At 49.8% G+C, this 15,768-nt stretch overlaps 1 protein-coding gene across 1 annotated transcript in view; it reads left to right on the top strand.

The window, feature by feature from the left end:
• Positions 1-15,768, top strand: part of MYO18B (myosin XVIIIB) — a 154,556-nt gene that overhangs the window by 86,636 nt on the left and 52,152 nt on the right. Inside the window, exons 26-33 of the mRNA XM_067539421.1 lie at positions 584-692; positions 1,919-2,043; positions 3,923-4,077; positions 6,292-6,415; positions 8,650-8,850; positions 9,490-9,600; positions 11,468-11,572; positions 15,423-15,575. Coding sequence (XP_067395522.1) covers positions 584-692; positions 1,919-2,043; positions 3,923-4,077; positions 6,292-6,415; positions 8,650-8,850; positions 9,490-9,600; positions 11,468-11,572; positions 15,423-15,575 — 1,083 coding nt within the window. The remainder of the gene's footprint in view (positions 1-583; positions 693-1,918; positions 2,044-3,922; positions 4,078-6,291; positions 6,416-8,649; positions 8,851-9,489; positions 9,601-11,467; positions 11,573-15,422; positions 15,576-15,768) is intronic.

Raw genomic sequence — 15,768 nt, 5'->3', positions numbered from 1 at the left:
TATCCTGGGGTCTGGCTATCTGGACAAACACAGCACCAGTCATTGCGGACCGAGACGTGTGAGAGACTTTTGGAACCTTAACTTCTCTGGGAGCCGCCAGCCAGGAGGAGAGCAGCCTCATGAGCGCAAGGCCTGTGAAGGAGGAGACCTGGGTTGTGTGCGCATCTCTGCCACTAACTCACGGGGACCTTGGCCAAATCACTTCTCCTCCTCACGGCTCGCGCTCCCCATTGTAACGGGGAGACAGCGCTTGCCCACATTTGTGAAACACTTGGCAATCCTGGAGGAAAGGTGCCAGATATAAGTGCACTTCATAGCATTGTTCTTTATTTCAGTTTCATGCACTGTTTCATTCACACTGTTGCCAGCACGAGTCCAGCTGCCGGGGCTGGAATTTGGTATTTCTGATTAAGCCAGAAATAACAACAAAGCAGGCGCTAGTGTGTTGTTCCCTCCCTTGCGGCCACCGCTGGAAGTGTGGATGTACAGGGGGAGACTGTTTTAGTTCCATTTCTGCTGGGCTCCCTTTGGTTTGTGCACTTGGCTTGCAGCTGGTAGGCGCTGACCCGCTTCTTCCTTTCAGAGTAAATACGACCAAGTGCAGAAGAAATTGGAGTCCGTGGAAAAGCAGCTGGAAGAAGCTCAGCAGCAAATTCAGTTGCGTGAAATTGGGATAAGTGGAGCTGCAGGAGGTAGGGAGCGAGAGCCGTGATGTGCTTCAGAGACAAAGCCAAACTCAGGCGGGTGTAAATGGCGGTCCCCCATTGTGTCTAGCAGGATGGCACCTCTGCACCCCAGGTCTGAATGTGGCCCTTAATGTCTTGTCACCTTGACTCCCTTTGCAGCTCAGTCTGATTGTTGGAAGTTTCAGGACATTCCAGAGCTATTCCCTTCCCAGAACACCGCCACCAGCCCACCTTTAACCCAGCTGCAAGTTTGCCACCGCCTGTCATGCTAGATTTCCCCATCCGACATAGCTGGGGAGTGACATCTCTTTTCTCCTGTCACTGCCGCTATGACTTCTGAATGCAGGATGAGCTAGGATGGAGACCGAGTGCGTCAGCCCGGGGAGCCGCTGGTGATTCTCTGTGCTGGCCTGGAGGCTTCACGCTCCAGAAATGTCAGGAGTGTTTAAACCAGTGGGTTTTACAAACAGTCACATCACTTGTGAAGCGATGAGGGTACTGTTAAGGCTACTGGGCGGGAAGGCTTAGCTCCTATAATCCTGCGTATGGTGAGGAGTGTGGTAGAAGAACCTATCTAGACTAGACTGGGATGTCCAAGAGTCAAGACTGCATGTCTGGGCAGGGGGTGGAGGAGCTGGTTTGTTTTTTATTTCAGATACCGAGGTGGCGTCAGAGTGCCCCCTTCATGTAAAGGCAGGGCAGCCATGGGTGCAGGGAGGTTAGATTGGACCCTCGAATATGCCTACGTAGCAATTAAACACCTGCGGCTGGCCTGTGTCAGCTGACTCAGGCTTGTGGGGCTACGGGGCTGTACAATTGTGCTGTAGAGATAGGGGCTCGGGTTTTGGGGGGACTCCACAATGGGGAAGGGTCCTAGAGCCCTCGCTCCAGCCCGAGTCCGAATGTCCGCACCCCGATTTTACAGCCTTGTCGCGTGAGCTTCAGTCGACCGACACGGGCCTGTCGCGGGTGTTTGTTGCAGGGTAGACTTACCCTGAGAATTCAGTGGTGCACATGACCTCCATGAGAGACAGGGTTTTCTGTCCCTGACGGGTCAGCGCGGAGCAGTGCGCCTGCATCGTGCCAGGGTTCTCTGTCCATCTTGGAGGTGGTGCCACTGGCTAGCTGACTTGTGGAATTCAACCCTTCGTTCACGTGCAAAGGGAGCTCGCCTTCTCCGAGTGCGGGCTGCCTGGTTCCGGGCTGCTTCCTGGGCACGCTTTCTTTTTCAGAAGAGGAGTGGCAGGTGCGATTCGACTGCGCTCAGACGGAAATCACGTTTCTCAGAAAGCGCCTTGCACAGCTGGAGGAAAGGCTGGAGTCCGAGCTGAGTGCTAGGAAAGAGCTGGAGCACAAGGTACGTGCTGGGAGGTCAGCGCTGTTCCTGTTCTGGACAGGTCTGTACGGGAGTGGGGAGCTGCCCGGGTGGGGCGGGGGAGAGAGAAGGTTAACATCCTGAATGGCATGATCTTGAAGAAATCTGTTGTCCCTGTAAAACCATTTCCACTGGTGATGAGGTTTGACACCGTCTCTAGAATTTGTTTGCTGAGCTTTGAGGCCTCCTGTGTGCCTATGTTGCTCAGTGGGGCTCCTTGCGTGAGCGAGGATTTCTTCTGTCACTAAGCCTCTGTAGGAGAGTGCTCTTAGCTGTGTCTCTAGTCCGGACGTCTCTCCATTCACGCCCTGGCCAGCAGAGAAAAATCACCGTGTCTTTCTTAATGTGAGAAAAAAACCCAAAGCTCTTCTGGAAAGTTCCATTTACACAAGAATCCTTCAGAATTCCACACGGGTTGAATGTGAGAACACGCGGACAGATATTCATGTGCATGTACACATCAGCAGGGCCCTACGTTCCCAGAGAGGGCCTGTTGTGCTTGGGAAACGTGGCCACGGTTTTAAAAACTGGCTAGTAGTTTTAGCTGTTTTGTGGGTGTTTGTCTAAAAGCACCTCCGAGGGCCCTGATTTTCAGGGTAGGTGACAGCCTTCAACGTGTCTCAAGCGGAGCCCCCAAAACTGAGGCAACCAGAATCACTGTCACTTTTGTACGTCTTGGCTTGCACTGATCAAGAAGGTCCAGCAAAGAAATGAAGCCTGGACATAGCAATGTCCAATGTCTTCATGACAAAGGTGCAGCAATCTGGGGGTGATGGAACTGGAATCCTCTTCTTCATGTAGCCGTGAGCCGTGGACAGGCTTCTCTGAATGTATCAGCTCCTTGATGCAGCTCATCTCCATATCTTGTTAGAAACTGGAATGACATTTGACGTGCTCAACTACATTAACCCTCCCTCCCCTAGACACACACATTTTCAATATTTGATCAAGGCGTATTCATTACCATATGCCTTGCGGGTAGATGTTACCTCTAGGAAGAGCTCATTATTCCACAGAGGCCTCTTGAGAGTGTGGTCCTCTCTTTACGGCAGCTTAGAAAATCACCTCGCATACTATGAGGAGCAAAATAAAGAAATAAATACCTTCACGGTACATTAAAAAGTTATAATATTGCAACTAATTCTTGGAGCTAGGGTAAAAGAAAACAGCCCATTTGCTTTCCGATACTTAGTTCAGAATTACAGGCTTCATTAACTCAACATTTTGCTTATTTAAAGTTATTCTTTAATGACTCCACTTCTTCATTCGTGAGTGCGCTGGGTTTTTCTTTTTCCCAAGCCCAATGCAGATCCTTAGCAGAAAATGTTTTCCACTTTAGTAGGTTAGAAGGCTTCCTTTCGCATCAGAAATGCTATTCAATGTTCTTAAATATTGCAGTTTTGCTGGAATAAACGTTAGGGGACTGGATCTGAACTGGCATTTATACCACAAGAGTCCCGCTTCAGCCCATGGACTGTGGTGACTTGGCCTTGTGGGACCTCGCTAGCCTTTATGCTGGCTCTCTGCACAGGATGCATTTCATCCTGGGAGAACTAGCTCTGAGCTGCCAAGTTCAGCTCCAGCTCTGAATTTCTCACCAAAGTTAGAGGGTATTTCAGCCTGGGGTCCAGGTTCAACCCATCTTAGAGGTTGGTGAGCCAGCTGCAAAGCTCAGAGCAGGATCCAAACTTGCCCCAAAGCCTGGGTGCTTTTGGACTGGAGTGTTTGGTTCTGGCTTCTCTCTCTTTCGGACGGATGGAGGCCTGAGTCAGGATGCATGCTGGAACCTCCTGAATGGTGATTTCAACCCCCAGTTATCACTGAGCAGAGAGTTCAACTTGACATTTCTCATGCCCTTCAGCTCAGCGAGGTGCAAAGCACTTACGAAGGCACCAAGAAGGTGGCACAGCAGATGAAGAGGAAGTGCAAACACTTGGCCTGTGAACTGGAGGACACGCGGGTCCTGATGGAAAGCCAGCAGAGCCGCAATCATGAGCTGGAGAAGAAACAGAAAAGGTAAGATTGTGAGGAACTAGCTTTGGGATCTGCCATCAGAGACAGCTCTGGCGTTAGAGCCGGCAGAGAGAGACCTTATCCACTAGAGCGCCACACTGCCCAGAGGTGCCCCGAAAAGCTGTTGGAAAGAATAGCCCTTCCTTTTGGGGGTAGCATCTGCTTCCTCAGCCCAGCGCTGCGAGCACACACACAGAATCCTGGCCCTTCCCTCTCAGCAGCCAGAGAACCTGTGTTCAGCCGGCAGCTAGAAGGATGGGACACCCCGTTTCTTAGGCTTCAACGGTTAGCTCCACTGAAACAATAAGACAGTGGGGGGCTTTGTCCCAGATCTTGAGATCGAGCCCTTCCCAACAACCTCATTGCTAGCCAGCAACCTGAGGAGATCAGACCATTTCAGCAACCTACGACTTCTCCCTTCTGGGGGACCCCCAGCTCTCTGATCTAAATATTGGGCTCAGCTACTGGAGCAGTCGGTGTTTCGCAGAAGCAAGACCTGCCATCCAGCCACTAAAAATGGAGAGTGAGCCCGAGCAGCCGATAATGGACAAGCAAGAGGCTCTCACACAAAAAGCCTTCCGAGCGAGCTTGAACGAAGCTACTTTGGTCTGAAAATATGACAGCTGCTTCCCCAGTGAGGAAACCGTTGTCTTTTCTGAGCAGAACAGCAATGAGACCACAGCATGTAATTGGACCCTGAGTTCATTTATAGCCAGAAGCTGCTAGTCACATGAAGTCAGGAGCATCCTCTTAAGGGAACCCCCATGGAAGGCAGAGGCTGCTGCTGTGATTCCTCTGATCCCAGAGTTTAAATACCGTCTCCATTAATGGGCACCAGACAACAACAGCCCCATAGCATGTAGCAAGTGAACTGCGAACCCTACAGTAGGCCGTCTTCCAGAGGCTGAAATTCCTTGGGGGGGCTGTTTATTTTTACCTGCTTTGAATGTTGGTATTGCACCCGGCAATATGTTCTGTTGCCGTGTAACTATAACACATTTCCATAATAAACATCATTCTGTAAGCAAACATGCTCTGCCTACAAGCAGAGCACTGCTTACTGCATTTTAAAGTCCACAGAGAAGGTGACTGTGGGACTGGCAAACCCTTTCGTCAAAGGTGGTGACTACGTCCTGAGATGCAGCAAATAAAAATCTGTGTTTCAGGGGAAGTGGCCAGCACTTAGGGATCTGCATGTACTAAAGATCCACCATTAGTGATGATCCCTGGGTTTGCCCCTGACTGTGTAAGTCCCCCATACTGGGAGCAAAATGTATCCTTGAGTCAGATGGAGGAAGTCCTTGAGCCCATGTTCCAACTCCTGCACCGCTGCTGCCATTTTCTCACCAGGCAATGGGTGCAAGGCACTTTCCTGCAGCTACTTCTTGTTTGGCCAAAGAGGCGTCTGTAAAGGAAGTGGGGCGCTGCTCCTCCAAGGAAGGGAGAGACTAAGACAGAGTCTTCTGCATCACAGCTCGGAGAAAAAGAAACTGGACCTCGCCTGCATTATCAGCTCTCTCTGTGTTCCTTTCAATGCCATTTCATTGCCAGTATCCCTCATTTTACTATCTCCACGGAGCTCAGATCCTGAGTTTAGAACTGAGGGTTTGGGGTCAGACCCACATCTACTATCAAGTCAAGAAAGTTTAATCACCTAATTATTGCTCTGAAATCACCAGGTTCCTGGAGCTGAAAGGGCATGGCGGAGTCCCGGGGTCAGCGCCAGCAGATTGGGCTCTGAATTGCCTGCAATGTTGTGTTTGTTCAGGGCAGACTCTCAGCCTGAGGGGGAAGCTCGGGGTTACTCTGTGTGTGTCTGAGTATTTTAAAGCATTTCCCATTAGTAATGGCCACTTAAAGTTCTTGTTAATGTTCTGCTCTTTGCGGAGTGCTGCTTCAGGTGCACATGTGCAAAGAGCTAAATGTGCACAGTTGCTTTTCAGGAGCCTCCCAGCACTTAAAGGGAGTAATTAACAATTCGCCAAACGACAGCAACACTTTGCAGACTCTAGATATATCAGGTGGCCCCATTTGGGCTGAGCCCTGAAATGTCACCTCAGAAGCACTCGGCCAGTCCAACGCCAAGGGAATGCTAATTGCCACCATCCTGTCCTCTCCTTTTGGAGCGATCCCCCTGATAACACTCACTTGTAGCCCTGTTCCCGGTCAGGATGTTGTCTGTAAAGAGCAATAATGTGGTTGTTTCACGTGTGGCAGGTTTGACATGCAGCTAGCCCAGGCCTTGGGCGAGTCAGCCTTTGAAAAGAGGCTTCGTGAAAAAGTGACTCAGGAAAACACCACCGTCAGATGGGAACTGGGGAAACTTCAGCAGAGGTTAGAGGTGAGAGGAACATATTCCAGTTTGCCCTGGCTTATCTGGCTGCTCTTGAGAACTGGCATCTTCCAGCAAAGCTGTAATAATTGTAATTACAGTCATGATAATTAGACACAAACCACACTGCTGGAGATGTCTTTGTTCTGTGATTTCTTCTAGCACATAGCAGGATGCGTAAGGCTCTCCAGCATCAGGCTCCTCCGACAGGCAAGGAACCCAACTGCTACACAGAAACCCACTGAAGTAGACTGAGCTCGGCCCAGGTTTAGGGGTCTGTCTGTGAGTCTGTCTGTAACAAGCTGCAGGGCTGGGGCCCCAGGGCATTGCAGAAATGAGCTGGGGCCAGAATTAGCACGTCACGGTTCCAGTTTTCTGCTGGCGTGACTCCAAGCTGTAAGCCTGTGTAGAACGGGCAGGACACAGTGTTAAATCAGCCCTTGGTGGTGGAAAGAGAGAAGCAGAGGAAGGGTTTTTTCAACCTATGAGTTGCCCTTGTTTTCTTGGAATGGGATGTAAATCCTGGGGCTCTCAGTAATGGAGCACCCCAAACCCCGAGGGTGCCAACAGCGTGCCAGGCGGAGCATGACTCGCAGGCGTGCTCTGTAGGTGTTTCAGCTGCTAGGATTTGTAGGTGCTAGCCCTGGTGAACCCCAAGAACCACTCAGACACATGGCTCTGGGAAGGTATTTTGCCAGGGCTGGCGGGAAAGGGGAAGGTTGCAGATACCCTAGGCGTAGCGGCATAGACAGAGTTCTAAGTGAGCAATAGAGGCTCCTGTTTGGCTCCCTGGGGCCACTCAACTGAGCGCCAAGGCTCTTCAGGCCAATGTCTATTCAAGCAAATAGCAGCTCGCAGTTTCCCAGGCCAGGCTCACTGGGGCTCCTCTGCCCTGGCTCCCTGCCCAGCCCCTGCTGCTTGCCCATAAGTCCCAGGCAGACTTGCCTCCAGCTGAAATGCCTGCCAGGCACAGCCTGTTCCAAACGCAGCTCTGCACAGAGTCCCTGGAGAAGATATTTTTGTCTCTAGCTTTTCAGCAGCTCCTGGCTTGCCATGCAGCCACTGCTTCCAAACAGGGCCCGGCCACCACCTGGTTCATGATCTTTGCTTTCACCAGGAGGTAAAGGGACGTGCGGTGGGGAAGGGCTGATGGGAGCTGTAGTCCCTGGGTTAGTAAATCCATCAGCAGGGGTCTCTCTAAAAAGATCTTTAGCTGTAGCCAAGAGTATTGGTTGTGTTCGTTGGTACGGCAGGGATCTTATTCTGGAACCTCTGAGATGTGAGAGCTGCTCAGAAAATCCTGCCGGAAACGAGGGTATTCCGAATGCCAGTGAACCAGTCAGGCAAGTCCGTCAAAGCCTGTGATACTGCAACACAGCTTTGTTTTGTGAGAGAAACTTTCATTCCTCCCTTGCAGAGCCGAGAACTTCAGCGACAGAGTTGGAGAGCAGAGGCCAGCAGAGGGAGAAAGGAAGTAGGAGAACTAGGCTGGGGAGAGGGGGCATGCTCTCGTTGGAGAGCTGAATTGAGACGCAGTGGCATGACGAAGAGAAGATAGTACCAGATGGCAGGAACTGCAAGGGAGGCACTGTCCCAGCCACAACAGTGACGTCGCGGGGGAGTAAGAGAAGGGGTCAGCGGTGGATGGGCAGAGGGAGCGAGAGAGGAGTAGAGAGAGAGACAAAAGCCCTGCTCGGATGAACTGGTCTGAGCTAGGTGCTGCGAGTTCATGGAAGGTATCTTAAACCAAGGAGTAGATCCTGCAGTGAGTGGGGGCTGATGGGGTAGTCTGAAGAAGTGGGTCGTTATTTTCATTGGGTGACTGCTGCATCGAATAAGTTCAGAGTTTACCTCCCACCCCTTGAAGAAGCCCCTGTGTCATGGGTTGAATCTCCAGGGTCTCTATAGCAGATTGCAAAAGTAAGGTTACAGCTCTTGTTGTTGTTTACGTGCTGCATGATGGAGAATGCCTCTTCCTTTCCTGCTCTTCTCCTCCCTGTGTTGCTCAAAGTCACGTTTCGAGAGGTTCCTAACAAACCAGGTTGAAGATTTTCCAAATTTCAGTGAAAGATTTTTTTTCACATTTGAATTTATTCTCCCCTACCCCCACCGTTTTCTGACCAGTGCTGGTTTCTCAGTCAAGTCCTGGGAGGTTGCTTTCTCAGGGAAGCAGGTGGCTGCATTGCTAATAAGCCTACTCTGACCCTCCACATTTGTGGACTTTCTTCTATTTCCCTGCATAGCAAAAGGATCTGGAAGCGTCCGGCCTGAATCAGCGCGTTGCAGTGCTAGCCTCCCGAGTGCAGGAGCTCACGTCATCGGATGCCTTGGAGGAGAATGCCATGCCCACCCTCAAGAAGAAGCTTTGGGAGCTTGAGTCCAGTGCCGCTGAACAGCAAGAAGAACTGAGTCGCCATGCAAATGCCGTTGAGCAGCTGGAACAGGTAACGTTCCTTTCTCCTTAGGCTATTCAGTCCAGCAGGGCACCGGTGGCATGGCAGGTCAGTGCATTGGTCTGCAGCACCCTAAGAAGTACAGAACAAGGAATCAACTCCCCCCAGCCTGAGACTGATTTTTAGGCTCTTCTGCAGCCTCTCACCTTATGGAAACTCAATGTACAGTTTATTGATTCGCCTTGTCCAACAGAACTCCTTTAACATCATTCAGCTGGTTCATCATCATGTGCTTAAGCTCAGAAACTCATTGCACTGACTGGTAGCAGGTGTGTTGCATTGCCATGGCCGAGTATTGCAGTGTGATACCAGTACAGCATGGGGGAAGGCTGACAGCGTGCAGGTGGTCGCGTCCTCCGCTTTCTGCTTGGAAACATTCAGCTCCTGGCAGCTTCCGTCATGCTAAGTCCCCCTGGCAGAGAGATCTGAGATATTTGTTATGGTGTGATAGGTAGTTGTACCCCTCCCACACATTTGGGCTGCCTGGAGCTGCCCACCTGGCATCCTTCTTAAATCTCCAGAGGAAATGTGCTGCAGTTTCCTGCCTGTTCAGTAAACTGAGGAAGCGCCGGGAGAGTTGGTAACAATTCACCCAGCCGACACAGAGCTCTTTGTCTTGGGTCTCCTCAGCTCCATATGAGGCTTGAAATGGAAATAGAACGGATGAAGCAGATTCACCAGAAGGAGCTGGAAGACAAGGAAGAGGAGCTGGAAGATGTCCGCCAGTCCTGTCAGAGGAGGGTATGTCAGGGAAGTGTTAATTGGGGGGGACTCGCTGAAGGCTGTGACCCAGGGACGCGCTGTCAACCAGTCTGTTGAACGTGCCGTTGGGGAAAGGGATTTGAGTCTCTTCTGTCTGTGATGGTGACTGGGGAACGATTCAGAAACGAGGCCCCGATTGTCACAAGTATTTAGAGGTTGCGCTGCTCAACATGGGAAGGCCCAACCGATTTCGATGGTGAAGTCACGTTAGAAAATGGGAGTGGGCAAATATAGCTTCTAATCTGACTGCAGCGTGCGGAAAGGTGCAGGGGCTGGGTTTAACCCAGGTCCAAAGTGGCTCTCCGCTGAGCAGCCATTTTCCCTCTTTGCCCTCCCTTGCCCCAAACAGATCGAAGGTTTTTTCCCCTAAATGAGTAAACGGCAGAGACTCCCGAGAGGGCAATCAATATTTAGCAGCTGGCTCGCTCGCTCGCTCGCTTTCCCCTTTTAAACCTGGTTTAGGAGCTGCTTTTCAGAGATGCAGAGGGAGGCTGGCGGGTGTCTTGGGAGAGCGCCGATGATCCACGCCAGCCCCCGGCAGGCTCCGAGCTGGAGCCTTCTTGGCAAGGTTGCTCCTCTAGGGCCGGTCCTTTAGTGGCCTGCAGGAACAGACGTCAGGCTATGGAACAAACCGTTCTGATTCTGATTCCCCACATGTAATCTAGCTGCTCCTCTGTCAGCCGTACAGCAAAGCTGTGAAATGCTAATCGGGCTCTTGCTTCTCCGTCCGCAGGGTATTTTTCATTGTCTCGACAAGCGGTGATAAATGGTGTCTGGAGAAGGGCCAGATGAATGAGCCTGGTTAGGTTCCCCTAACACTTGCCATCTCTTTAAGGCTGTCGCTGTACAGACGTGGCCTGATTAACCCCCCCCAGCACCTCGGTGAGGGCACTGTTGTTGTTCCCTTTTCACAGACGGGGAAACTGAGACACACCGGGGACATGACTCAGCCTGTCAAGTCCGTGTCAGAGTGCAGAGAATATGGCCCCTTTTCTCTGGCCACAACCGCACTAATTCTCCGAAGTTGCTATGGCATCTCTAAGCCACCCGAGGATTACCCTGACAGGAGGAATCCCCTGTTGTCAGGTTAGGCTCCCAGGAGAGCAGTGCAGAGCAGCAGTGATGGACTGAGGGGGTGAGGGGGGGGGCGCTGGGCTGGGCCAGAAGTGGTGGCGTTGCCAAGAACAAAGCAAGTACGTACATCTTCTCAGGGACAGACCCCTGCGGCAGCGAGCCTCAGAACTCGGGTCACAGGGTTCAGGCTTGCGGGGCTCGTGCTATAGGGCTGAAAATAGCCATGTAGACGTTCCTGCTCAGGGCTGGATCCTGGCCTCTGAGGCCTTCCCCTCTCGCTGGGTTTTAGAGCCCGGGCTCTAGCCTGAGTGGGAACATCCACACTGATCGTTTTAGCCCCATGAGTCAGTTGACCCAGGCTCTGAGACTCACTGTTGCAGGATCTTTTTGGCAGTGTAGACGTACCAAGAGTGCCTTTAAAGAACAAGTCTCCCATCCCTACTAACGATGATGGGGTGTTCAACGGGCTGCAAAACTACTGCGTGTTGCTCTGCTGCTGCTTTGGCCATGCCCTGGCAGGACATACCATTGGGCTGTATTGTTCCACATTCAGAAATGAGAGACTTCATCTAAAATCAGTGGCTAGGACTGTGATTGCCTTCCCCCTTTTAGTACGGAAAGGTGCCAATTGTGCAGCGACCGCCGTAAGGAGCCAGCAAAGTAGTGTCCAAGAAATAGCTATTGATGAAGTCAGAAGCAATCGCTGCCAGTCTCCGTTGGGGCAGCAGATTGCATTCTGAGCGATCTTTGTGTGCTTCTCGCCCGTGCGCAGCTTCGTCAGCTGGAGATGCAGCTGGAGCAGGAATTTGAGGAGAAGCAGATGGTGCTCCATGAGAAGCAGGATCTGGAAGGGCTGATTGGGACCCTCTGTGAACAGGTAGGAATCTGGAGTCCACCAGCTCCTGGGAGATAGTTTATGGAACTGCCAGCCAGACGAAAGGGTGTGACTCTAATCCTTGATATGACCTTGCCCTTGGAGTGCCCCCACCCAAAACACCTTTTTTATGACTGTGTGACAAATTACAAAACGTCCATGAAGCCAGGCACAGAACACAGTGAACGTCCTGATATCAAAGCTGTTGCCAAGGGGCTAATCCCGGCTCTTCTCCCACCAAATTCTGCCCAGCAAATATCGCCCTGCCTATTAGAGCAATATCATTTGCCATAGCCGTTCTAATACTGTGGTCCCGATACAGCCTCAGATCACAGGTGTGGCTGATCCCACAAGGGGAATTTGAGGGAAAGCTTTATAGTGCTTCATCGGATAAATATCTGGATAACGAACAGTTGGAAAGGAATGCTGACCTCATACTATTTTTGTGGGAGAAGCCAATAAAACCAAATGAATGCTGGAGCAGCTCCCTCTGCCCTGAGAAGCAGTTTATCAGATTGTTATTTACCATAGATGTCTGTCCTGACCACATTTGTCTGAACAAATCTTTTGTCACCACCTGATGTGTGTATGGCAGTGATTGAAGAACATGTCATGGAAAAAGCATACACAGCTGTTTCCTGTTAAATTGCAAGATAAGGAACTTGAGCGTAGCTTCTTTAGATGACACCTTGACTGGGTAACATACAAATCTAGGCAAGTTTAGAAACTCTCAGTCACCATGTCCTGGGGTGGGAGTCCTTGATAAAGGCCGGGTTGATTCTGGCCATTACCTGGGTGTGCTGTGGAAGGGCCTCCCTGGACATTTAGACAGGCTGTCTTATCACTTCTCTCTGGAAAGTCAGCGGGAGTCGGGGCAATCACCCAGCGAGCGGAGTCTTTTGTGCTAACTGCCTGTGGACAGTTCATCGTTATGTTGCAATTAAAATAACTTTAAAACAAAGGCACACACAGAGGAGTGTGCACAACTGCTGTGGAGCTATGGTAACTAGATAGCGTAACTCCTGGTCAGTGGTGTGAGCTGGCAGGGGTTCATGAGATCTGGCAAGTGCGTGCGTTCGTTGGATTTTGGAGTCTAACAAGACTGTGCAATGGTGGGGAGGTATCAGGAGAGATGAACAATTGTGGAATGGGGCCTGTCCATAGCTTCCCATAGGCTTGGAGCTTGTCAAATGCTTTGGTAGCCGTCAGAATGAACCCTGCTATAGGCATGCTGGGTATTACTGTTATTGCCACCCAACAGTTCAGCATATTTTCCTGTTTGATAGTGTACAAAATTAACATGGCTGGATGGATGTGTGTACGAGCTGCAGAGAGAGTTCAGGGCATGGGAGAGAGGGAGTGTCAGACAGTTCTTACCAAAGGCTGCTGGTACCCCACACAAAGTATTGCCAGGACCATGTCATCGCTCCGTCCACGCCCTTCACCGAATGCCCATGTTCACTGTTGTGATTCTTCATTTCCTGTTGTGATTAGCAGAAAGGAATAGCATTAGTCGGCTTTTATGGCCCTGATCGTAAGTGAAAAGGCACCTGTTGGTGATGACAGAGAGGGCAGGCAGAGACTGGAGCGCTCTGGGCACTCAAAAGGCCGAAGTCAACAAACCCAGTTTGTATTTGTGACACAGAATCCATCTGCTGTGGCAGGCAAGCACTGAGATAGGACAAACAGTACAGTGCAGCATCCAGGAGATAGTCTTCTTGTGGGGGAAGAGGTGGGGGGAGCAAAGCAGAGCTGCTTGGCTTTAGCGTTAGTAGCGATACCGTTTGATTTGCAGTGGACAGTGTGCTACAGACCTTCTTATAAAAAAGCCAATTAAGGAAGCAGAGACACCCTCAGTGTTTTCAGGTTACAGAAAAATGCCAACCCGCTTTAAAACAGGTTCCAAGGTCGAGTCTATGTAATGAATTTTAATCAGCGACCAGATGATAGGAGACTAAATCTGAGAGTAGTGATATGTAAAGGAATATTTCGAGGCACAGAGTGCAAGTGCTGTCACATTCCAATTAGTTTGAAATCAAACACTGACACCATCTCCTTCTTTGCTCATTTTTTTGTCTAACTCTCTTATCCCTGTGTCGATGGATGCTCACAAATTCATTTGGACGTAGAATTTTTTAAAATCACTTCCTCTTCTTTAAATGGCTTCAGGGTAACACACTGGCACAAAATGAACAGGTGAGGAGCCCACATAGCAACGCCATAGTGATCGCCTGCCAAGACTGTTGAAATGTCACAACTGACAAACCTCTACATACAGAGTAAGGGACACACAACTCAAGCTGAATAACTCTCATTTGCAAAGGGTCCTTTTGCTATTTCAACAGATGCTTTGCCATAGCTCTGTGTGAATAATTCAAACTGAAACATTTGTTTGGTGGTTTTTTCTCTGTTCGTTTAGTTATTTATTTATTTATTTTTGTGATCTGGAATTTCCCAATGAAAATTGTATATTCTCTTGATTTTTTTTTCATTCTTCAATAAAAATTGTGATAACTTTTAATTTTAGCTGTTCAATATTTGAAATTTGGGATGTTGCTTAATCATGATCGGGTCACAAAGCACAGTGGGTCGTCTCTGTTCCCTGACTGGAAGAGCGTAACCCTAATAACAAGGTTTTAGGTGTGAATGCCTGTAAAAATCAGAGATTCCCTTTCTGTGAGTCTCCATGTTAGTAATTCTCAGTTGCATCAATATTAGCAGAAGGCCGGTCGGTGTGCAAGGGGCAGAGATACCGGCAAGGCCAACCCATCCCAACATGCAAACCGGGATTTGCAGTGCTTTTCCCACACTGCTGTTGGAATTCATCCTTCCTGCCAGCAGAGAGGCTGCATGGGTGATTCGCAACCTGGCTTGCAGCGGGGGAATTCACTTCCCAGATGCTTCGCATCCCACAGACATAGAGCCCAAAGGGTCAGATCTGCAGTAATGGCAGTGACAATGAAAAATACATTGGACAGTCTTCCATGCTCCCGGATTGATATTCTGCTGCATTGTTGTCTTGTTCTTCCTCTAGCGACACTGGTTTTTTCTGTAGTAGTATCCTTGGTAACAATGCTCTCTAGCACTGCAAGTGGGATAATATTGCTTTAAGGATCTTCCTGCCGCCAAGCCCTATGGCTTATTACCGGTACAGTGTCTGCGCAGGAAGCACGGCACCGGACAGCAGCTGCACCCGGTCTTCCAGTTCTGGAAGCTCTCACTGAGTGCTATCTTTTGATGGGCAAGCAGTTAGGCATGCAAAACATTTGAGGATGCCCAGAAAGCTTTTGCTGGCATCTGCTCACTGCTGAGTGGGGTTAACAGTAAAGATGAAATCTCTTAAGGGCAGCAAGATAAAGTCTGGAGTAGCTGTGGATCTCAGTAATCACTGTGCACATGTGTATACATCGAGTACATTCCACAGAATCAAGACAGTTTAAAGCGCCTGGGTCCTAGACTTTGTCATTACTTATTCAGATCGTTTCCTTGCTGCTCGTTTGAAATCTGTTGCTTTGCGCTAGAGACTGAGGCAGTCTGCATCTCTGTACAAACACGATGCTAATGGAAACTAGAGACGGTAGAAAAATTTCTAACAACGGTTTTCTATTGAAAAATGTAATTTCATTGAAATCAAAACATTTTGTCAGGACAAGTTGTTTTTGACAAAATTTTGTTGAACAAAATGTAGAAGTGAAACATTTCAATAGTCCCAGTTTGACATTTTTCTGAAGTTTTGTTCCGTGGGAAATTTTGAAATGTCACCTTTTCATTTGGTTCAAAATAAAAGCCCTGAAATGTTGGAATTTCCCGCAGAATGGGTGACCAGCTCTAATGAAAACCTTTCTGCCCCCAGATTGGTCATCGGGACTTCGACGTAGAGAAGCGGCTCCGGCGGGACCTGAAGAGGACACACGCTCTGCTCGCAGATATGCAGCTCCTGCTGGTGACAGCGGGAGATCCCAGTCCGTCCATCAGCAAAGAGGAGCTAGAGAAACTTCGCAGTCAGGTCAGAGACCTTAACACTTTTGTTACTGACAGAGTCTTGATAGACACGTTTGCCTTTCTTTTCTTTTCATTTGGAACCTCTCGCTTTGTTATGCTGGGATGCTGGAAACACACTAGCACCTTCACGCACAGAAATAAGATGCTGCTTAGCGGCCTTTCCCACGTACATTACAAAGTCACTACATCCAACTGAC

Source organism: Emydura macquarii, unplaced genomic scaffold, assembly GCF_026122565.2.
Source record: "Emydura macquarii macquarii isolate MOO-44397 ecotype Brisbane River unplaced genomic scaffold, CSIRO-AGI_Emac_v2 contig_554, whole genome shotgun sequence".
NCBI lineage: Eukaryota > Metazoa > Chordata > Testudines > Chelidae > Emydura > Emydura macquarii.
This window is presented reverse-complemented; position numbering and strand designations above follow the sequence as displayed.